This window comes from Peromyscus californicus, unplaced genomic scaffold, assembly GCF_007827085.1.
Source record: "Peromyscus californicus insignis strain IS unplaced genomic scaffold, ASM782708v3 Scaffold_3__1_contigs__length_106647218, whole genome shotgun sequence".
Classification (NCBI taxonomy): domain Eukaryota; kingdom Metazoa; phylum Chordata; class Mammalia; order Rodentia; family Cricetidae; genus Peromyscus; species Peromyscus californicus.
In genome coordinates this window covers 63,999,546-64,022,164 of record NW_026294551.1, presented here as the reverse complement: position 1 = coordinate 64,022,164, position 22,619 = coordinate 63,999,546, and the positions used below count along the sequence as shown (strand labels likewise).

Below are 22,619 nucleotides of genomic sequence, written 5' to 3'. Positions count from 1 at the left end.
TAAATGACTCCAGTGAAACTAAATGGAGTTTGTCTGCTGAAGTGTGTTGGTGATGGCTGCAGCCTCTGTCCGGGGAACTTTCTGGACCTCAAAATGTTAGGTCCATGCTCAGTAACCTCCACAAGACTGGCATGTGGACTGCCTGCTGCCCCACTTCCATGAGGAGGGGACGATGGACTGGCCCCTGAAAGCTCCAGGGAACTGAGGGGCCTATCAGGTCCTCAGAGCTCAACTACAACTGATGCCATCACCAACATCTCTCTTAGGACCAGGTCCTGCCGCCATCAGGAGGGGTGGGAGAGCTGGAAAATCAGCCAGGTGGGGTCCCAGGTCCCACTTCCCAGGATGGAGGTAGTTTCCTGTTTTTCTCTCCTTAGGCTTCCTCCCTTCCCAGAGGAAGAAGTGAGCTGCCCTATTCTGGGGGTGTCTCTGAACATGCCCCCTCTCCGCCCTGGCCCTCCACGAACTCTCATGAGCCTCAGCCAGTTGGCTAAGGCTGTGGAAACGGATGGCCATGAGACAGAGGCAGCTCCCAATTGATCCTGCGCCAGCAAGGCACGGCCGCCATACAGTGTGGGGTAAGGGTGGGCCCTCCAGCCAGGCCACAGGGCTGCTCAGAGGTCAGAAGGTAGGGAGCGGAGAGGATGAGGGTGGGTTTGGGCAGGAGTGTCCAGTGGAGCCTGTGCTTATCCCAGGGAAATGGAGAAACTGAGGCATGAAGCTAAGTGGCTACTAATACATGCTAGGTTAGTGGTTGGGTGACTTCAGCCTTGGGAAATGAAAGAGAGTTGAGTATCTTAGATTTTACCAAACAGTGAGAGGCCACAGCCCAGCCTGGGGCTCAGGGCTCACGCGTGTGTTGTTGAGCTGTTTCTCCCAAGTAGGACATGACAATGCTGTCTTGAACCTGAGCAACAGTCATCACCCACTCACTCGGGACCCCCATGAGACCAAGCCATTAAGATTCCCTCATGGGTGGGGCCTAGAGGCTCTTGGGGCTCACAGGGTTTTCAAGAGCTCTTCACTGGGTCCATCCTTTCCCAAGGTTATAAGGAGGTGGAAGGATCCTGGGGAATTCGAGAAGACTCTTTAATCATGTAGCTACTTGCCAGTCACCCAGGGGGCTCCCCACTGGTGCAGCTTTATCATGAGCCATCCATACTGCATGTAGGTTCTCCCAGTGGTGTTGATGTCCATAAATTGCCCAGGGGACTTCATGGCAATATAGCTGCCTATGGAGTTACCCATGTTCCTAAAATAACTCTAATAAACTCATTGTTTCACCAGCCTGGACTTGCACAGACTCAATCCTTTAGTTTGTTGCTGTCCTCTCTACCTGGGGTCACACAGGGGACTGGGGTCACACACGGGACTGTGATGATGTCCACATTGTCAAGGAGCTGGTCTTAGAGGTAGGACTGGTAGATGGCATGGAGGTTGGGACTTAGCGAGCACAGTCCAGGGACAGCCAGGGACACTCTGACTGTGAGGGTGGAACAGTACCTAAGTCATCACTGTCGAGGGTCTCTCCCTCCATCGACACAGAACCTTCAGCTGGGCAAGTACCTCTTGAGATGGAGAAAATTGTATGTTGACATCCTAAACTCCGTGAACTCAGAATGTGTTTGCATTTGGAGACAGAGCCTCAAAAATTATTAAGGGCAAGGCGGTAGTGGCCTTTAATCCAACACTCGGGATGCAGAGGCAGTCGGATCTCTATGAGTTCGAGGCCAGCCTGGTCTACAGAGGGAGAAACCTTGTCTTGAAAAAGAAAAGAAATTATCAAGGAACTGGGTGTGGTGGTACACATTGGGAGATGGAGGCAGGAGGTTCAGGAGTTTGAGGGTAGCCTGAGCTACAGTGAAACCCTGTCTCAAAAAGTTTCACCCACTGAAGATGTGCTTAAGGTCAATGAGGTCACCAGAGTGGCCCTAATCCAGGCACTGTGAGGACACAGTGAGAAGATGATGTTTATAAGCCAAGAAGAGGGGTCTCAGGAGTGGCCAGCCCTACGGTAACTCTGGTCCTTGGCTTGCAGCACCCATGCCTGTGGGAGACCACAACTCTATATACAAGGTACCCATTATGGAGCAATCATAATGGGAGGTAGAGCAAACTGACCCACCTGCAAAATTGAGCTTTGTGCACTTTGGGGCCCAGCTCCTAGCCAGGAGTCTCCAGAGAAACAGAACTCACAGGAGCTGCAGTTACACGCTGCATACTGCGTTCTCTATCTGGCTGATTAAACAGAAGCTCCCTCCAGACTCTCCGCAATGGGAGCTCTATGTGTCTGCTAGTGTTATGGGAGTCTTTGAATGTGACAAAGCCTATTTCTTGGCTTGAGTGGGCTTGGCCCAGGGAACTGGGGCTCCAGAAATTCAATGGCCACCTAAGTCATTCTGAGCTAGTGGCTCCCAGGTTCATTGTCTCAAAACTGATCTAAAATAAATAGCCTCAGGGACAGCAGAAGGACAAGCAGAGCTTTATTGAGGTAGAGAAGCAGCTCCGTATAAGGAACGGAGCTCAAAAGTGAGTTTCCAGTTGACCTGGACTTAGCTGGGCTATTTTCATACCCAATACTTGAGTCTGGTTGGCCCAGGCCTATATGTAAACGAGGGACTGCATGGAGAGGTTTCTGTTCAGCAGAATTAAATGGGTGTGGGAACTTTTTTGGGTGGAGGATAAGGCAAAGGAGTGAGGACTCAGGAAAAGCCCACCGGGAAGATTCAAGGAAAGGAAGAACAGGAAGTAAGGAGAGCAAGAGCCATCTTTGAAAACACAGCTCCTAAGCTACACTTAACAGGGAAGGAGGCTGGTTACAGAGGCACTGTGCTCACAAGGCTCAGTCCAGTATTCATGTGAAGGAGGGCTTTAGAGCTAAGTTTTCAGCTTTTAACTAATTTCAATTGGGTTTTTTGTTTGTTTGTTTGTTTGTTTGTTTTCTGGATCCAGCTTCTGCATTCACCGTCTCCACATCCTTGGTAAACCTGCTACTCTGCAAATGTCTCCTTGTGAACCTCGAGGCCTCTGCATAGAGCTCACCGAGAAACTGGCTCTGCCAGTCTGTAAAGGTTTTTTTTTTTTTTTTTTTTTTTTTAATCTCAGGGCCTCTTGTCCTCCTCTGTCTAAAAAGGAAACTGCCTTACTCTATCTCTTTCACCCGGCTGGACCACAGGGCCTAGATACCTGGCCAACTAGTACGTTGTAATTTACAGTAGTTCACATACTCCCTTTAAAAAGTAGCAGAGGGGGGCTGGAGAGATGGGTCAGTGGTTAAGAGCACTAGCTGCCGCCGGGTGGTGGGTGGCGCACGCCTTGAATCCCAGCACTCGGGAGGCAGAGCCAGGCGGATCTCTGTGAGTTCGAGGCCAGCCTGGTCTACAGAGCGAGATCCAGGACAGGCACCAAAACCACACAGAGAAACCCTGTCTCGAGGGGGAAAAAAAAGAGCACTGGCTGCTCTTTCAGAGGACCCAGTTCAATTCCCAGCACCCACCTGGCAGCTCACAACTGTCTTTAACTCAGGTTCCAGGGGATCTGATACCCTCACACCAATGCACATAAAATAAATAAGTTAAATACTTTTTAAAAAAATAAAAATAAAGAGTAGCAAAGACAAGTCTGAAGGCTCCAATATCAAAAGACATTATAAAATGATGGATCTTCAGCAACAGACATACCATTAGCCTGCTCTGACTGTTACACACTGTAGACACCTACCCAGTTATCAGACTCTATACAGTTACCAGTGTCAGTTAGGGATGACTCATTAAAATGATGTCTTGGGTATGTCTGGGAGAGTTTCTCTGTGAGATAAATGGCATTTGAATCAGTAGACCAGGGAAAGCTGGGGAGGCCTTGTCCAATCAGGTGAAGACCTCATTAGAACAAACGGGTAAGAGCTGCAGTCTGTTAACGAGCATATTTGACTCTACACCCTTCCCCCAGCACAGAGTCCCTGCCCCCACTCTATGATGACACCCCAACAACACAGCCCCAAATTCACAATGCCTTGTAACAGGGATGCCTTCTTAGCAGAGACGCCGTCAGCTGGACTCCATTGGACCCCACTAGACCCCACTTGGAGAGACGTTGCTTTGGGCTGGATTTACCTTCCTTCCTGAAGCTCCACTCCCAGCATGCTCTTCTGTGATCTCCTAGGGATGAAGCTCACTCAGCCTGGAGCCGAAGCTTACCTGGAGCTGAGGTTCAGCTGAGGCTCAGCCTAGATAGCCAAAGCTTCCTGAAACCCGTTCTCCTGGATGCCAGATGCACCAGGAGCTAAGACTCAGCTGAGGACTAGGTTCACAATAAGGTGGGGTTCACTTGAAGTGGGGCTCAGCTGGAGTAAGGGCCCTCTTGAGGCTTGGGACCAGGTGTGTGGGCTCCAGAAGGAAAGGGACTCAGCCTGCTCTATCTGACTGCAATCATGCTGAGGTCAGACTGAGGCTGGGCTGAGCCTGGCTCCGGGACTCCAGGAAGGGATGTGCAGCTGGGAAGTGCAGCGTGGTCCTGGTCATCACAGGAGGCAGCTGGAGTCTGCTCTGAGATTGCTCCCGGCTAGGAGTGGCTTGTGTTTCCCTATCCTCTGCCCTCCTCCCTCATCTCCCCAAAGTCAACACCACTGTCCTGGCCAGCACTACACACCTCCAGCCCAAGATGGACTGCCTCTGTCCCCTGAACTGCAGACTGACCTTCTGCCTGACTGTTCTTTGTTTCTGACATCTGTGTGCCAAGCCCTACCACCCAGCCCTGGCATGCTGCCTGGCACCAAGTGGCACCATCATAGGTCTGATGACCTCCAGGGTTTGGTCTCCAGCTTAATTCCCAAGCCTGTCCCTGAGGAGGGGTCTCCTCTCCCAGCCTCCCTGCAGTTAAGCTGTCTCCCCGCAATGGACTGCAGTGAATACATTTCTGAATGCTCAGACACAGACCCACAACACATGGTTACACACACAGTGTAACCAGTGTGCAATGTGGGCTCAGACATAGAAGCACACATACACACTTGGGTGTAAACAAAAAGTTAGTTTTATTTTCTTCATTTGTTCCGGAAGTTGGCTTTAAAACAGGGAGAAGGGCACAAAAGATGGGGACAGGCTCCCCAGAGCTCTAATCTTCCATCATAGTCAAAACCACAGCCCTGGACCACAGCCTTATGGATCTAAGCAGCAAGGCATGACAGAACTCCCAGGATGTCCTAGAAACGGCCCATGCCAGGCTACCTCAGCTCAGGGAGTGGAGGCTATACTCTGCCCCGGCCTCCTTCAGTTGCCTCAAGCAGGGAGCCAAGAGCTGGGAGTAGACCAAGGCTATCGCTTGTCCCGGACCTGGGAGTTCCCTGGCTCTGTAAAGGCTGAGGGGGCTGTAGAGGAACCTATATGCTCCTTCAGTGAGGGTAAGCACAGTCCCCAAAAGGTTCATGCCAGACACCTCCATCCTACGAGGAAGCTGCAGGAGAGCCTAAAAGGAAGGACTGGTAGACCCAGCGGATGACTGAGGGGTCATCTGCTTAACAGCCTGGAGGGGCAGTCAGTTCCTGGGACACAGCTCTGCCCCCTTCCCCCTCCCCAGGGGCCACAGACAAGACCCTGGTGACTCCCCTTCCCATCCTGCAGGGAGATACCTGAGCCAGCGCTTCTTAAGGGTCTTCAGCTTCCTCTTCTAAAAGCCCTTAGGGGGTCTGTCAGCGGTCACCGGTTGAGGACAGAAAGGTTTCCATTGACCCCTCAAGCCAGACCCTCCCTGAGCTCTCTCCCCAGTGCCCTCAGATCCACACCGTGGCCTTGCCGTCCCTACTGCCTGTGCTGCCCTTCTCAGAGCCAGCCCTGGGCTTAGTGGCCAGCGGTTCCTGAGCTCCCGGCCGGCCCTGCTCCCCAACGGTGCCCCCCGACGTGGCGCTACCGGTTCCGGAAGCTGGGCCACCCGCCCTGGGTGCCCCCCGAGAGGCTGCATTGAGCCCTGAGCATGGCGGGCTGTCCCGATCCGCGACCACCGCTGCCGCCGCCGCCCCATCGCGCAGTGCCTGCAGGGCCAGGTTAGCCAAGTTCTGGTCGTGCGCACGCGCCCGCTCAGCCGCGCGCACCACCAGGCTGTATTCGGGAGGGCAAGCCAGCCCGGCGGCGGCGGCGGATGGGAAAGCGCAGGGCGGCGGGCGCGGCGCTGGGCCAGGACCCGGCGCTGAGGCTCCCCGACGGCCGCGTACAGCGTCCTGCGCGCTGCCAAGACCCAGGTGCGCCATCTCACAGAGGTTGAGCAACAGGCATAGGCAGCTAACCACATACATGACCAGCAGGAAGACCGTCTTCTCGGTTGGCCGCGACACGAAGCAGTCCACCACGTGCGGGCAAGGCTGGCGGCTACAGGCAAAGAAAGGTGGCACCTCGAAGCCGTACAGCAAGTACTGGCCCACCAGAAAGGCCACCTCGAAGGCCGCCCTTACCACCAGCTGAGCCACGTACACGCGCATCAGGCCCTCCCTCTGGATGCGCCGTCGCCCGTCGTGCTGCCCGGCCGGGCCAGGAGTGATCACCGTTTTGCCATCACCTCCGCCCCCCTTGGCAGCTACATCCTCTGCGCGCTCCTCCTCCGTGTCTTCCCCGGGGCCCTCGGGCGCCCCCGGCTCCTCGTCCTCCTCCTCCTCCAGCGCCAGTATGGGCTCCGCCTCACCCAGATCCGTGGTGTCCGGCCAGCCAGGAGGCGGCGGTGGCAGCTGCGCCCGGGGCACGCGCCGGGGGCCGGGGCGACGACGGAGGGCGCGTCTGCGTTCCTGCTCCGAGGCGCGCGCCAGGCGGTGGACTGCATAGCCCAGGTACATGACAGAAGGCGTGGAGATGACCACGATTTGAAAGACCCAAAAGCGCACGTGCGACAAGGGCGCGAAGGCGTCATAGCAGACATTGTCACAGCCCGGCTGCCGCGTGTTGCAGGTGAACTTGGATTGCTCATCCGAATAGATGGACTCGCCACCCACAGCCGTTAGCACAATTCGGAAGACCACTAGCACAGTGAGCCACACTTTGCCCACGAAGGTGGAATGATTGTGGATCTCCTCCAGCAGCCGCGTCAGGAAGCTCCAGCTCATGTTGGTCATGGGAGCGAGCAGGTGGGACCTACAGGCATGTATGACTGGTGGTCAGCAGGTGACAACTAGGAACTGCTGGGGCCCAGAGTTGAGGTGCCTGCAGGCTTGTCCAGCAATTGTGTTCTGCTTACACACCCCAAGTGACCTTGAGCTCACTACTTTGCAGAAAAGGTCTTCCTCATCTGCATCCTCATCCTATGTGTTAAGGATAGGGACAGAGCATCTCCCACTGACCCCTGCTCCCACCTTTCCTCTCTTCTCTCTCCCAAAGCTCCCCAAGAAAGCTCCAACTTGTGGGAAATGCACCTCTGTCCCAGGCCCATAGAGCCTTAGAGCCTGCGTGCTGCCTTTATTGGCAGAGGGAGAGAACAGGGCAGCGCCAGTCCAGCTCAGCCCCAGATTGGATGCCACTCTCCTAGGACTTACCCCAGGCCTCCCAGCCACTCAGGCCTTCACAACCTCTGCTGCTGCTTCCCACCCCTTGTAGTCAGAACAGTCCCCCATAGTCCCGAAGCTCCATCATTCCCCAGCCCCAAACCATACATACCTTTTGGCCCCCAGCCCTCCCCTATGCTTCTAACCCTCCAGCAACCCCAGCTTTTCTCCTTCCACACCCTGCAAGCAGCTCTGGAAGTCCCTTCCATAAAGGACCCTCATTCTCCCCAAGCCCTTGGCTAGTCCTGCAGCACTTAGCCTGTCAGCTACCCCTCCCACCGCTCAGAGACCATCTAGGGCTCTTTATCCAGCCCCAGGTCCCAATCCCCTGGCCAGTCCCAGATCTGTCCAGGCAGGACCATGTCTGGTGAGGCTACAGACTGATACACAGCCACACTCGGGCACCTGTGAGCCTCAGAGATGGCAACATCTAGACCAACTCAGCCTAGAACAGACATGTATCAGAGAAGGGCTCTGTGGTTCCCTGATGCCCGCCCTTACTCCTCACAGCTACCACAGAGTTAGTACCTGCTCCTGGGAAGGTTTAGGGCAGGAGTCTCCCAAGCATTCAACACTGACACTTCAGGCTCCCTCCCCCTGGCAGGGCCTAGGAGGTAGCAGCAGCAGGTATGGACCAGCATCAGGAGTGGTGGCTCCACGCCTCTTTATGTAGCTAGGGCCTCTCCCCTCAGGGCAGGAAGAGGGGGCAGCCAGCAGGACAGCAGGGGTTCCTGAGGAAATGCCCCCACATCCTCACATCTGTGAATCCCCTCTTGGGACCACATGTATGCAATCAGAGACACACACCCTCATGTGCATACACGCATGCACACTAAAGTATGTGTGTCTGTGTCTTATATATGCAAACATGCACATACAACATAGTTACCTTCATACGCACACAGGTGTACATCCACAGACACAGTGTATACTCATATGCATGCACATGCATTCAGATACAAATGTATACACAAAGATGTGTGCATTCATAAATACACATGTGCACACACATACTGGCATGCACACATTCATACATACCAACACTCATATACACTTATTCACCAACTCAACCACACATGTAAAAAATCAAAACTTACTTATCCAAATGCTCATTCATAAAGAAGAGTGAGCTCAGGCACACGTGATCACTTACACATGCACACAAAGGAACCCATGCATACTCCCACAGCAAGAATGAACACATCCACACATGCACATTCACAGGCTGTTACACCTTCAGGGTCCACCCCTTCTACTTCTCTGCTTCAGACATGGGCATAGAGTGGGGCCACCTGGTGTCTTCTCAGGAGTGGATTCAACTCTCTTCACCACAGCTTCAGTCTTAGCCCCCACCTGAGACCCCAATCAAAAGAGCCCGAGGCTTACCAGCAAGATCTGGAACCAGGAGTTCCTGAGTAGACCTGCTTAGCCATGTGTGGTATTTAACAACTGGATCGCTGGTAAAGCCTTGGTTGGCAGCTTGTCATTTCTCTGGTATACCTACTCCTGTCATTCATTGTAAGATATGTACAGGCAACAACAGAGACACCATAGCTTAGCTGTGGGCTGACTCTGGCCCTGGACAGACAATGGGACTTTGCTTTGGAAGGACCTGTCACTCAATGTATTCATTCACAGCAATGGCTATTCACTCTTGAGCACAGCACTAAGAAGTGCAGTGGTTGTAGAGTTGAAATGGAAAAACCAGGACCCTGGACTCAGGCCATATACAGGGAGACTTCCAGACTTGAACCTCTAGCCTCTAACTCTTTCCCACCCTGGCCCTGGCCCACCAGCAGGCTCCTCAAACTACAGAGGGTCAGACCCATATGTCCATCTCTCCTCCAAAGTGACCTGTCCAGCCTGAGTTGCTGTCTCCTGAACATCTTGTGTCCATCAGTAAACCCTGAACCCATCTGCACTTGCCACATGCACCACTTGAGACCAGGTGGTCGCTGGCCCTCTAGGTCCCAGCTCTTTCACTCTTCCCAGTAAACCTGACTCCATGCCCACTGGGGTATAGAATGCACACCGACCAGATTACCCCTGCTGCCTCCAATGGCTTTTATTAAAGACAAGGTTTCATGTGGCACAAGTGGACTTCAGACTCCTTATGTATTGATTTGTAAGAGTTAGGATGACCTTGAACTCTTCATCCTCCTCCCATACCTGCCAAGTGCTGGCACTTTTTAGGCATGTATCATGCTCAGCTCCTCCAGTGACTTCTGACTAGGGCACATATCAGGGTTCCACCTAGTTACTGCACCGAGTGCCCCGCCCATTCCTCAGCGGGCTCCTGCTACACTCTGCTGTGCTGCAGCCCACACCTGCTGCCTTTCTCTGGCTGCACAAACACAAGCACAATCACCTGGCCATTCAAGTTTTATAAGCACACACACACACACACACACACACACACACACACACACACACATATACACAAAGAACTGCACCTATGCATACTCATTACTCTAGTCTGCCTATCAGATGCTTCCCAGTCACTATAAAGGTTAATTTTCTGATCCCATCTATGTGCTGGAGACTCCAGGATGCATTTGTGTTTAGTGTGGTAGAGGCAGGCTCTCACAGAGAATACTTACAGATACACCATGGAAACCTGTGGGGGTGTGTGTGTGTGTGTATGCGCTCATGTTGTGTCCGCTGAAGGGCGCTGACTGCAGAAATACTTCAGTAAGAGCATTTTCTGAGATGGGCATGTTCATGCTGCCTATAATTCTAGTGCTTGGGAGGTAGAGGTAGGAAGACCAGGGTTTCGGGGTCATCCTCTGCTACATGGTGAGTTTGATACCAGCCTGGGCCACTGAACCTCTTTCTCAAACCCCAATCACAAAATAAAGAACATATCTAGCCAGGCAGTGGTGGCGCATACCTTTAGTCCCAGCACTCGGGAGGCAGAGCCAGGTGGATCTCTGTGAGTTCAAGGCCAGCCTGGGCTACAGAACAAGATCCAGGAAAGGCACATAGCTACACAGAGAAACCTTGTCTTGAAAAGCAAACAAACAAACAAAAAAGAGCATATCTTGGACTCTGGTTTCTAACTTCCTGTCCAGTAAGAGGAACTGGGAATCCCTCGGGGAAGTGGCTGATCAGATGGCTGGGTAGGGGAAACAAGAGCGTGGAGAAAGCTCAAAGAGGAAGAACATGCTTACACACTCATGAACATTGGTATGTGGATTAGTCACACTGAAGTTGTAACAATTTAACCAATAGACAAAGTAGAGTTACAGACTGCAGCTCTGGCTACAGATACCCTGGCTGACAGCAACCGCAACACAAAGCCAGGCTGAGGAGAACCATCCCCTGCCTCGTGCAGAGAACCACCAACCACTCAGAGAGTCTACACCAGAGTAGGAAGCATACCCCCCACTCCAGTGGCTGCATGTGGGTAGCAACATCGTATCAGAGGACAGCATGAAAGAGGGACTTGCACCTTTGCAGTGACACCTGAGCCTGTGACTCAGGGCATCATGGACATAAGTCCTGTTGATACCATCCATAAAGATGGCTCATCACCCTTGCAGTATTCTTCCTGAAAACAGAACCTCAACAAAGCAAGAGAAAAAACAAACAAAACAAAAACAAAAAAAACAAAACAACAACAAAAAAACACAGGTCAATTTCCGAGGGCATCCTACAAAATACCAGGGTGGTATTCAAGTAGCCATGGGCAGCTAAGACAAAGAGACTGTCTTTCAAGAGGTGCCCTGGTGTCAGGAGGGGCCAAGTGAATGTAGGAAACATCTGGATTGTGGCCTTCAGCTAACACAGAGGCAGTTTATTATGGTGATGTTTCATGTTAATGGGGCCTGGGGTATGAGGTCCTCTGGAAACTTTTCTGTACTACATTATCCATTCTGTTGTGAATTTAAATATGTTAAAGATACAGCCACCACAGAGGTTGGCGCCATTTCCAGCATCCACAGCTTATTGAAGGGGTTCTTCATTCAAGGAACTCCTGCCCCAAAGCAGCTCCTACATCTTGGTCCAGAGTTAGGTTCTGTGGTTGTGGTGATGGTGTGCTTCAGCTTGCCCAGGGGGTGCCCCCCACAAAATACATAGCCCATTCAGCCCTTGCCTCCCTTGGAAAGCCTCTTCCAGTATATACTGTAATCAGTCCATTCACACATCCAGCCCTGAGGGGACCAGAGCTCTGCAGATAGCATGGTGTGTGGCCCAGTGTGTCGTAAACACATGCCCAGGAACTTAGTTTGGTATGTGTGTGTACATGTGTGTTGAGGGAGGTCCTCAACTGCCCTCCAGGACTATCAGGAGATTCAAGTGAGGAGTGAAGAGAGTTACTGTGGTCAACAAGCATTAGGACTTGGCACACTAGGTCTCAAACTCTGGGTACCCAGTAGAAACTACCCACCTCCCACTATGACCTGTAGGGTCTCATCTACCACCTTTCCTCACTGGCACCCAATCCACCCTCCTGAGAGCTCAAACAGGCAGAACTATCTAGATGATGTCTGGCTGTAGGGACCAGAAAAGTAGATGGGCCAGCCTCGGCCTGGTATGAGAGTCACAACCCTGAGTCTGAATAACTCCTCCAGGTAATGAGCTGCCTTCAGCTAAAGTGCATTCCAGAAACAGAGATGTTGGCCTGGGTAGGCACCACCAGAATCTACATGCCTTCCTTTGGAATTGCTCAGGGAACACACTTGTGCCCAATTCCTTGTAGAAATTCTACACTCACCCTGATCCTTGTCCCTCCTCAGTCTCCCACATCCAGCAGCCCTTCCCATACCTGGGCCAGGTTCCCCTGCCCCCCTCTAGAACTTCTTCCCAATCTGGTCCATAGAGGCTTCCCAGTACAACAGCAACTCCAGCCAGCAGGCAGTAGGCCCTCCTGGGCAGGACCCCCACCCCCATCTTTGGACTTAGTACCTCCTCTTTTGGCTCCCTGTCCTCACATCTCCCTCTCTGCAGTCCCTGGACATAGCAGGCAGGTGGGGAAACACTTAGAACAAACTTCTATGCCAGTTACAGGGCCATTCTGACCCATCAACAGTTATGCAGGTCCAGCTGCTGAGAGGGTCTGCTTGGCAGCAGGCAAGTGGAAAACGAAGTTTGTTCAGTTTGAGTAGACTGGACCTGGTGCCCATTCTGACCCCCTGGACACACTACAAATGGCTGGGGTGGACTGGCCCATCTTACAACAGCCTGAGGGGTCTCAGCTGCTGGGGAGGTACTGAGTGTAACTGGCTGGGGTGGACTGGCCCATCTTACAACAGCCTGAGGGGCCTCAGCTGCTGGGAGAGGTACTGAGTGCACCCTGGGCTCACTAGTTAGTTCCCATCTCCCCCCACCATGGGTCTAGTTACCCAAAAAGAGCTCAGAAGCCAGCTGGACCCAAGCTGATGGACACCCCAAGGGTCCATTAATACAGTGAGACAAGGTCTAGCCAGAGCTCCAGTGAGTTTCTCAGGGTAGCACTGCCTATGACACCCCCCACAGAACCTGAAAGACCAGTGAGGACACAGGAGCCTGGAAAACTCCACATTAGCCATCAGAGTACAGAGCAGCCAAGGCCCTGCCTATCTGCAACCCCAGTGGTGCCCTCCCTACCTTTTCCAGGCTGGAAATGCAAGCCTCTGACTGAGGCCTTCCACCTGCCGGCTGGATGCTGGTCCTCTCTAAGGGCATACTGCCGGGCTAGGGCTAGGGCCACCTCTCGCCACCAAGCACAATGGGGGATGGAGGAGGGGCCCTCAAGGGCTCCATTGTTCCCCCCAGGGTCTGAATCCATGATTGTCCCTGGGGGTGGAGCAGCGAGGAGCTGGACAGGCCTGCTGGGGGCCCAGGCAGGTCCTGGCCCTCTCTTCCCCAGCCTCCACTTGAGGTCCAGAAAGTTCTGGCTCACCCTTCTTGAGAAACATCTGTACTTTTGGAGGCAGCCCAGGGCTCCCCGGTCTCTCTGGCTACTTCTGCCTGGGCACCTGCCTGTCCGCTTCACACCCACATCCACCTAATCTGCCCAAGTCCTGTCCCAGGAGCGGCCTCACCTGGAGATGCACAAGGGAGAGCTGTGGCTGACCACCGGGTGGGGGTAGCTGGCAACAACCACTGCCCTCACTGCAGGGATTGCTCTCTTGGGCGGAGCCAGGCAGCCTGGGCTGAGAGCCCAGAGGAAGAGGGGAGGACGGCAGGACTCAGACACTCAGAATGTCTCATCTTGGGCAGGAGGGGAGGGACAGCCACCCTCAACTTAGACTTCTCCCTCAGGAATGATGCACCCCGCTACAAGCTCTAGAGCTCAGAATCTAGAACCTCTACAAAGGTCCCAGGCTCTGCCCCTCTACTAGCCCAGATGGCTCACTGGCCCTTCCTTGGGGCTTGGCTGGCTCTACACAAGGACAGGAGCACACAGCACCCATAGGTTCCAGGCCAGCTTTATGACTCTTCATGCTCTTCCCCTGTGGCTGGGCACTTTCCATCCTGGCCAGTGGTGCCTGCCACTCTGAGTCCCCAAATAGCTCAGAAACAGCTCAAAAAAGCAGCAGTACCAAGTTCTCCGGGGCTGAGCCCCATTCCAACCATGCTGGTTGTCCCAGTTGACTGGCTCCTAGGGGAAGAAGTGATCACAATCAACCCTAGTTAGCATTCTGATGACCGGTGGACCCTGGATATGAGCAGCAACAGGGGCCACCAGACACCTATGCAGAACCCCCATGGCAGCTTTCCTATGGGCTGACCAGGTAGGGGTGGGCAGCCAAGGGTCATAGCCCAGTGTGGAAGGCTGTGACACTCTAACCCAATAGTTACTTTATTAGAATGTCAGTCCTGCTCCAGCAGGAGGGACAGGGATATGGACAGGGACAGCCCAGGGAGGATAGGTGTGGGTACATATCGTAGTCCTTTAGCCTCAGCAAGTCAGTACAGGGTGAAGAGCCACCGTGTGGCCAGACAAGGGGCAGCTCCTCCTACTCCACAGCGGAAGCCTATTACAAGTCCTTGGCGCCCTGGCCAAGATCACCCCACCTCAAAACCCAAGCATATTTGGGGCACAGGCATCACTCCGTGGAAGGAAGCAGGCCCTCAGGCATGGCCAGTTCCCTGAGCTTTCTTGATTTCCTGCCAAAGAAGAAGCAAAACAGAAAGTCAGGAGAGGCAGGGAACCAGGGAGGGCTGGTCTCACACCCTCCCCTGGCCCCCAGGGACTCTTGGACTTTGCGCCTGTACTCAGAGCCTCAGCTGCTCAGAGTCCACAACGGGGTGAGCCCCGGCCTCAGCAGGGTGTGCTGGACTCATGGGACAGCTTGTGCAGGGGACTGCTCCAAGACAGGACGGGGGGAGGGGCCCACCTCAGAGAGTGCCTGCTTCAATGTTGCATAGGCTTTATCCAAGTCGTCATTGATGATCACCAGGTCAAACAAGCCAGGTTCCTTGCCTGGGGACGGGACAAGACAGGAGTCAGGAACACATGGGAGTTGGCCCGTTCTGTGCCTACACCACTGCAACCACCTGCTACCTGGCTATAGCTACTCTTGCCTGCCACCGTAGAAGGATGGCCGGGCTGGATGGAACTCCTCCTTCCCCTCCTCTACAGAACCTCAGCGGGGGCTTGCTCCCATCAGGTTCTGAGTACTAGAGTATGGACCACTGCACCTCCCCAGGCCTCTCCTGAGAACTGGCACTGCCTGTGACAGGCAGGCTGCCATATGCACATAGGGTAACAGCAAAAGGTCTCAAAAACAGTGTCTGCATGTGGGCCGAGCTCAGGCCCAGAAGCAAGAGCACAGCTGCAGAAAGATGCCCACAACACTCTCAAGTCGGAAGAGAAACGTGGCCCTCCAAGGCTCTGCAGAGAGGTCCGCAACTCCTCCACCTCTGCCCCTGGTTCTCCCTGTCTCCTGGTGAATGGCCTGGCCACACGCTCAGAAAGGTGTAAGTGGTCTGACTGCACTCACTGCTCTCCATGTCAGCCCGGGCAGCTGCCAGCCGTTTTGCCAAACTCTCCTCGGTCTCAGTGTTGCGCAGCCGCAGTCGTTGCTCCTGAAATGCAGGCCTTTATTGGGTCAGTATTCTCCAGGTCTCAGGGCCTGCCCTGCAGGTCTCCCACACCAGGTACCCACCAGCACATCCATCGAGGGGGGCTGCACAGAGATGTAGATGGGATGCAGATCAGTCTTCTTGATGCTGCGAACACCCTGTAGGTCGACGTCTAGCACGCAGATGCGGTTCATGGCCTGCACAGCCCGAACAGCCGCCTTGCTGGGAGCAGGGAAGGGCAGTGAGCAGATGTTCGGTGGGACCAAGGGAAGACCCTGGCCCTTAAGCCCACATGAGTTCTTGCCTGCTGGCCATCCTCAGGAATACATGCATTGGCTGCAAAACCTTGAACTTTGGTAGCCTCTTAAGGCTCAGTCCCTTCCTCCCCAAGGCCCATGCTGGGCCTGGCCTAGGTAGAGCAGAGGCTCACGTGAACCCAGCATCCTCTGTATTTCCCAGAATATCCAAGCACACCCTTGGCTCTGTCAGGCCATCTCACAGCACAGCTCTTTGTACCTGTCCTGCAGCCAAAAGCCAAAAAAGTTTGGGCTTTTGGTCAGGCCCGAGCTACCCATCACTGCCTACCTCTCCTATGTGAGGTTATCTCACGTGGCTCCTGTCACACAGGATGGCTTGAGGACAGATGAGCCTGGGACATGACTGGGCCTGCCTGTTCCCTGGAGCCTACTAACTAAGCTCAGAGACTAGGGGGAAAGCAAGCCATCCCAGCCCAGGCAGGAGAGTGAAAGGGTATCATATGACAGAGAAGACAGGCTGGAGAGCTTCCTTCTGCCACAATTCTGGGATTACCCTGATCCATGACCCCAGGCCCACACCAAACTCAGCCCACCTTGTCCCGTACAGGTTCCCCGAGAACTCAGCATGCTCGATGAAGTCCCCTGCTGCGATATCACGCTGCATCATCTCCCTGGTCACAAAGTAGTAATCTGGGGAGGAAGAAGGCTTTTCAGAGGATACCCAAAGCCCAGACCTGCCTGGACTGGCCCCTCTCTCCATCCTACACAAGACTGCTATGGCTGTCCTCGATAGGTTCCACAGGAAAGGGGTATACCCCTGCCATATACCAGGCAGGCAGAAGGTCCAGCCCGCACTCTGATGGTGCAGACTCTAATCAAACCACCAACCCAAAGGCAAAAGATGCTCTCCTGCTGGGACCGAGCTCTGTTACAGCCAAGGCACAGAGCAAATCCCCACACTCCTCCCCCTTCTCCCCCCCCGCCCCAGCTCATTCTTGAGACCCTTGGGTTAGCAGGCCAGCTCACCTTTGCCATTTTCCTCACCAGGTCGTGGGGTCCTTGTAGTATCTAGGAAAAAGACCTATCACACACTGAAGGGATGGAAGTCCAACCGTTCCACCCTACCCGGGGTCTCCCCTTGCAGGCCTGCTCAGTCCTCTGGCTGTACAGCAGCAGGGAGTGCTCACAGCCAGTGGAAAGCTCAGACCAGATCTCAAGAGGTCACTGGGGCCAAGATGCTTACTCTAGATGGAGGCCCTGGGAAGGGAGAGGGTAACGGGGTTAAGGAGAACACCTCCTAGGCTGGGTGTGTGCATTTGGGAACTCTAGGTGTAGTCCAATACTGGGATAGCCTCTGAGTTCCTTGCCCTTCGGGGTCCTGAGGCACTCACGGGACACACTGAAGCCAAAGATGCTGTCATGTTCCTGGAGCAACTTCTTGAGCAGGGTGCTCTTCCCTGCCCCTGACGGCCCACTCAGCACCACTGGCCTAGGTCCTGCCATGCCTGTGAGAGGAGGGGCATCAGAGACATGAGGGGTTTTGCCCTCACTGGAACCCTGGCACTGTAAGAGGCAGTGGCATGAGGGACTCCCAAGGGCAACATCCCCATATAAAGTGAACCCTCCTCAACAGCAGTCAATTGGAAAGATGGTAAACACAGGCAGGAAGAGCGACAGGATTCCAACATCCAGCCTCACCCACACCCAACAGGATGTCCACAGGCCAAGTGACCCAGAAACAGACAATGCAGCACTCACTGGTCCCACCCCATATAGGCTGCCCTCCAGAATCTGACCTCACACTGCAGCCTGGGCTTTGGTGCCCATAAATGGCACTGCCCACTGGGAGTTCCAAGTCTGAAAACAGAAATTTCCTGTCCCTGTTCCTACAAACATGGCATCCTCAAGTCTGTTCAATTCAAACCTGCTTGGGAAACTTCCCACTAGACAGGCAACCATCTCTGACTTGTCTAGAAAGGACAAGCGGCTGCCAAGAGTTGGAACAGCGCCCCCTAGCCTCCCAAAGGGAAAGTGAATGCAGCTCAGGGATCACCATGGGGCAGGTAGGGGCTGCCAGAGAGAAGCTGATGCTCCAGGTATGGAAGCACAGCAGAAACCTCCTCCGTCAGTCTGATCTGGGACCTGAGCCTCCTTTCCTTAAGCTCTTCTAACATCATCCTAGGACCAGCTGATCTCACCTGCTCCCAAGTTCATGCCTAAGCACCACCACCTCACCCCCTGTTCCTCCCTCTAGCCTGGCCTCTGAGCAGGCCCTCATTTACACAGCCAGGACCCTGTCTATGAAGGCCCTCCTGCCTCTCCAGGATGGCACCAACCTACTTGATGTGCTGCAGCCTCCGTGGGTAGCCGGGGAAGAGTTAACGGCTGCTCTACACCGAGAGACTGGGGATTAATCTCTGCCAAGCACATACCCCGCCCTTCTGAACAATAAATCCCTGGGGCACCCACCCCTGCCTGCACTGGCTGCAAAGAGATCAGCCCTGTTCTTCCACTGCACAAGAAGGAAAAGGAAGTTACTTGTCCTGCTCCTGAGACCCACACCTGTCCAAATAACCAGGGCAGCATCTGAACGCTCTGAGAGATGGGGAGGAGCCACCACAGGGACTGAGACCTGAGCTGTTGCTCTCTGAGGTCTAGGCACAGGGAGACCAGGGAGGCTATTTGGGAGCTGGAAGGGCTGCCTGGCAACCCAAACACCTTTGGCCTATAAGGGTGAGGCCCACACAGCTTCTGGTCCAAAAGGCACAGGCTGCAGGAAGGGCATCAGCTTAGAGAAGTCTTGTGTTCTTAATCCCCAATGTAGGCCATGAGGTAATCTTACAAAAGCAGTGTTGCTGGTATTCTGTCACCCACAGGAGCACAAGAACTATGTGTATGGTACATGCACATCACACGTGCATACTGAAAACACACACACACACACACACACACACACACACACACACACACACACACACACACGTCCCTGGGAAGTACATAGGACCATCTATCAAAAAGATACAGTAAAGGAGACCTAGAGAAACTCACTCAGTATCACCAGTGCTGCCTCTCAATAAAATTCTGCTCTCTTCTGGTTCTCCCCCAAAGACGTATGAGCTCAATCACACTGACCACTGTATGCCATTTCCAGTCCAGGCTCCAGGATTCCCCTGACCCACAACTCATCACCACCTTTTCACAGGTAACCTCTTCCCTAATCACTGAGCCCTGCTGCTTCCATCACAGCCTGGCCTTAGAGTGTGCACTACAAACCACACAGCCCAGCTCCTGCGAAGCTGCCTTCCCTTCTGCCTGCTGTATCAGGCACGCAGGATGAGAGCGCCTCAAGGTGCTGCGCTGGCTCCAAACTCCCTGTGATGGCCACAGGCTGTGACCTGCAGCTGCCAATATGGGTTCTATATCTGCACGCTCCAAATGGCCCATGTCTGGAGCTCTTGGTTCCCTTGAGCTTAAAAGGAGCTCAAGGCAGTGCTCACCATGGGGCTGAGTAGGCTCACTGCACAGGTGTACTCCAGAGACTGAGAACAGAAGAGCTGAGACTCAAAAAGGAACGTGTACCAGGACAATAGAGAAGAACCAAAGCTAAGAAAGATGCTCCAAAGTGCAGGAGATAAGAAAGCTTCAGAGAAAAGGATTCCAGGTCGGAGAGCCAATAAGAGCACATGAGTGAGGGACAAGCGTGGGTGAAACAGATGATCTGCCATCCCATTAGACAATGGAGCAGCCTGCACCCATCCCTCACTCTACACCCTGCTTCCAACTCTAGGTAATGATGAGTTAGTTATCACCCAGATTCCAGCCTCAAATCCTCATTTCTGCCAACTGTGGGAGCCCTCACCTGACAAAACCCTACACCTTGTAGGCCAGGACCAGACGGGGGAGGATGGACACTGGCATGCACATGCAGACACATTCAACAGCTGAATCCTGCACTCCCTACAGCACCCCTGCTGAGCCATCTAATCTCTCAAGCCCAGACTCTCGGGAATCACAGTGTGTAACTTCTGTCCTCCTGGGGCTGAACCACAAGAGACATGAAGACATAGGACACCAGCTCCACCCTGCTGGCACCTTGGTTCTGAAGAGTGCCAGTAGGTGTTGTCTGGCACATGCAGCTCATGGATCTTTGATAAGACTTGGTGACCCTCTATGACACTACACTTGCTTGGATCTACACAGACCACACCAGATGACCCTGGCTAGCTAGCTATGTGGTACAGTGGCAGAGAGCAAGCCCAGTGGGGGCCTGGCAGGGGCAGTATGGAGGGGTTCTAGTCAGCAGCTAGGTGACCAGGCATTTACTACATTGACACAGGGCTACAGCTATTATCAGAAACTCAGATCTAGTCTTTGCCCTAGCATTTACAGAAGTGTGTGCTGCTCAGAGGCAACTTCCTTTGGGGAGACCATTGAAGAACCTTTGGACTCCAATCTCTTTAGCTCTTCTAGTCCCAAACTTCAATTGCCTTACAAAGAGCCCCAAACCCTAACTGTAAGACAAGTCAAGATGCAAGTGATTTCCACAGGAGCACTGGGGGGGCCATGCTCTGCTGGAACATTCTCTAGACACAACTTCCTACACAGCCTCTTCCTGTCTTTACCTTAGGGTCACTAGGACTAGAAATCCGTCACAGCTACCACATCCCTCCTGACAACCGAAGACACAAACAACACTAGGCAGATGTAAGTGACACATCCCAGTCCTGAAACCCCCAGGATTTAGGAGCCTCTTCCAACAGCAGCACCAAGAACAACCAAAGCATTTTCTTTCTGATTCCTCTACCTGAGCCAGATGGATGTACCACGGCCTCCCAAGGAACTCTGGAGGAGCATCGGCCAGCCCATGAACAGGCTGCTGCACCTTCCTGGTACTACTCATCTCCGATTGTGTCTCTTCCCATCAAGGACAAAAAAAAAAAAAAAAGAACAAGCTGAATCTTGAACAGGGTCCTGGATGCCATAATCACCAGGCAGAGTGAACATAAAAGGAAAAAAGGGTTCAGAACCCAAGGAGAGTAAAATGGAAAGATCCAGGATGTTTCAGGGTTTGTCTTCTGCTGGCTTGTGTAGAAGGGAAACTAAGGAAAGAGGGTCAGGGAAGACTGAGGGGTGGATGAGGCCCACCCAGCAGGACCAGGGAGAATAGAGGTGGGGTCGGGGTAGGTAGGGCAAAGAACACTAAGGCCCAGTACATGTAGGCAGGGGATGGGTATGGCCGGGCAGGGGAGACTGGGGACCAGCACAAGCAGAGTCAGGGAGGATGGGGAGATAGGGCAGGGGAGACTGAGGTCTACTGTAGGCAAGGCCAGGGGAAACTGAGGATCAGCATATTCAGAATCAGGGAGAATGGGACAGGGTGGGGCAGGGAAGACTGAGGCCCAACCAGAAGAGTCAGGGATGCTGCAAGAAGCCTTCCTCCTACAGCTGCCTTCCAAGAGCTCACCCTCCTTCTACCTTTCTTTTGTTGCCAGAGCTCTCTCTTCCCACACTCCTGCCTCTTCACATTACCTCAACATGTTTCCTGGACATTTTGTATGTGTCAAGACAGAAGAGAAAGCTTAAGAGTGGCTGAACAGAATACACTGCCTCAAATGTACCACTCCAGGAAACTACTCGTCCCCTCTACCCCCCTAGACAAAGATCCAGAGCTGCACCAAAGGAGGCCAGGCAAACCGCAGCGGTGGCTGATGTAGCATCCAATGGGGCGTAAAAGCCTAATATGTGAAGGCAGGGGTAAAATGGGTAGACAGGAGCTAGAATAGCAGGAAATTCTGCTCCTTAGTGCCAAAACAGGAAACCGCCTTAGTGGTAGCTCCCATAACTAACCTATGACCCCCGAAAGGTGAACTGGAGGAGCACCCACAGCAGCAAATCTCATTCTTCCTTCTCTCCTTGGACCCCAACCGAGACTGACCAGTCATTTATTTGCTTTCTCCCTCTCTCCTCGGGTACCACGTGGCTAATGTCACCTGCTCCTCCAGCCACCACCTGAACGACCCTTCTCACTCAGAGGCCGTTTCCCCGCCCACTTCCACGTTGGATAAAATGATGCCTGGGAATACTAAGCCCAAAGGTGGCTTCAAAAACCCCGACCCGGGACAAGCCGAATCCCAATATTCACACCCAGGCGTCAGGAGGGCCTGCAGACACCGAAGTCCAGCACCGGCAACGGCGGAAAGGTGAAGCAGGTGTTTGAGCCTGCCCAGGATGCCTGGTGGGCAGGGCGCCGAGGAAGAGCGCCGGCTAGGCACAGGCTGCGCGGGTTTGCTGGCAGCTGGGACTCCGCGTGCCTATCCCTGTCGTTCTGGGGACCCGGAAAACACGTTCACCAGGCGTCGCCACAAGAACAGGGGTCACTGGAGGCGGCGCGCAAGGGAAGCACGCTGCCGCAGATCCCGCTCCTTCCTGGGGCAGCCAGCCATCAGCAGCACAGCGCACTCACCGTCCGCAGGGGCGCGACCTAGGGCGGCCACTGCCAGCCCGACCAGCGGGCGCCGCAGCATCAGGGACCGCCCGCACGACTACGTCACAGCGGTGCGCCGGCCCACTAGGGCAGACCGGAGAGTCGCACGGCTGCGCACACGGAGTGCGCAAAATCGCCAGCGCCGACCACTTCCCACCTCTGCCCGCCGACAGTACGTCACCCTCTCCGGCCCCGCCCACTCCGTATCACGGTCGCAAGACTACGTCACAGCACCGCGTCGGTCTGCGAGGGCCTACGGGAGGGGGGGGGAAAGGACAGCACTGCTACGCAGGCGTATTGCACGGTCCTCCCCGCAGACCACGCCCATTTCGCCCATCGACCTTGT

General features: G+C 54.0%; 2 protein-coding genes across 6 annotated transcripts; both read right to left on the bottom strand.

The window, feature by feature from the left end:
• Positions 1–5,013: 5,013 nt before the first annotated feature.
• Gjc2 (gap junction protein gamma 2) lies at positions 5,014–14,167 on the bottom strand. Of its 3 annotated transcripts, none has more exons than XM_052757437.1 (2): positions 13,546–14,167; positions 5,014–7,112 (listed from the first exon to the last, which is right to left on the bottom strand). In XM_052757437.1, the coding sequence occupies exon 2, from the start codon at positions 7,091–7,093 to the stop codon at positions 5,768–5,770; it is 1,326 nt and encodes a 441-aa protein (XP_052613397.1). In that variant the 5' UTR covers positions 7,094–7,112; positions 13,546–14,167; the 3' UTR covers positions 5,014–5,767. The 3 variants fall into 3 exon arrangements, with proteins under 3 accessions (XP_052613397.1, XP_052613396.1, XP_052613395.1); XM_052757436.1 differs by lacking the exon at positions 13,546–14,167 and adding an exon at positions 13,109–13,514; XM_052757435.1 differs by lacking the exon at positions 13,546–14,167 and adding an exon at positions 8,048–13,101.
• Positions 14,168–14,282: 115 nt separating this feature from the next.
• Guk1 (guanylate kinase 1) lies at positions 14,283–22,427 on the bottom strand. Of its 3 annotated transcripts, none has more exons than XM_052757438.1 (8): positions 22,253–22,424; positions 17,181–17,294; positions 16,816–16,857; positions 16,383–16,479; positions 15,616–15,754; positions 15,451–15,535; positions 14,845–14,930; positions 14,283–14,614 (listed from the first exon to the last, which is right to left on the bottom strand). In XM_052757438.1, the coding sequence occupies exons 1-8, from the start codon at positions 22,311–22,313 to the stop codon at positions 14,579–14,581; spliced, it is 660 nt and encodes a 219-aa protein (XP_052613398.1). In that variant the 5' UTR covers positions 22,314–22,424; the 3' UTR covers positions 14,283–14,578. The 3 variants fall into 3 exon arrangements, with proteins under 3 accessions (XP_052613398.1, XP_052613399.1, XP_052613401.1); XM_052757439.1 differs by lacking the exon at positions 22,253–22,424 and adding an exon at positions 21,934–22,232; XM_052757441.1 differs by lacking the exon at positions 17,181–17,294 and having other exon boundaries at positions 22,253–22,427.
• Positions 22,428–22,619: the final 192 nt, after the last annotated feature.

Excerpts from the sequence above, each read along its gene's own strand:
- Gjc2 (XM_052757435.1), bottom strand. The coding sequence starts at position 8,160 with ATGCTGGTCCATACCTGCTGCTGCTACCTCCTAGGCCCTGCCAGGGGG. Across the intron at positions 7,113-8,047 it reads CTAAACCTTCCCAGGAGCAG|GTCCCACCTGCTCGCTCCCA; the intron begins GTACTAACTCTG and ends ACATGCCTGTAG.
- Guk1 (XM_052757438.1), bottom strand. The coding sequence starts at position 22,313 with ATGCTGCGGCGCCCGCTGGTCGGGCTGGCAGTGGCCGCCCTAGGTCGC. Across the intron at positions 17,295-22,252 it reads AGGTCGCGCCCCTGCGGACG|GCATGGCAGGACCTAGGCCA; the intron begins GTGAGTGCGCTG and ends CTCCTCTCACAG. Across the intron at positions 15,755-16,382 it reads GGGAACCTGTACGGGACAAG|CAAGGCGGCTGTTCGGGCTG; the intron begins GTGGGCTGAGTT and ends CCCTGCTCCCAG.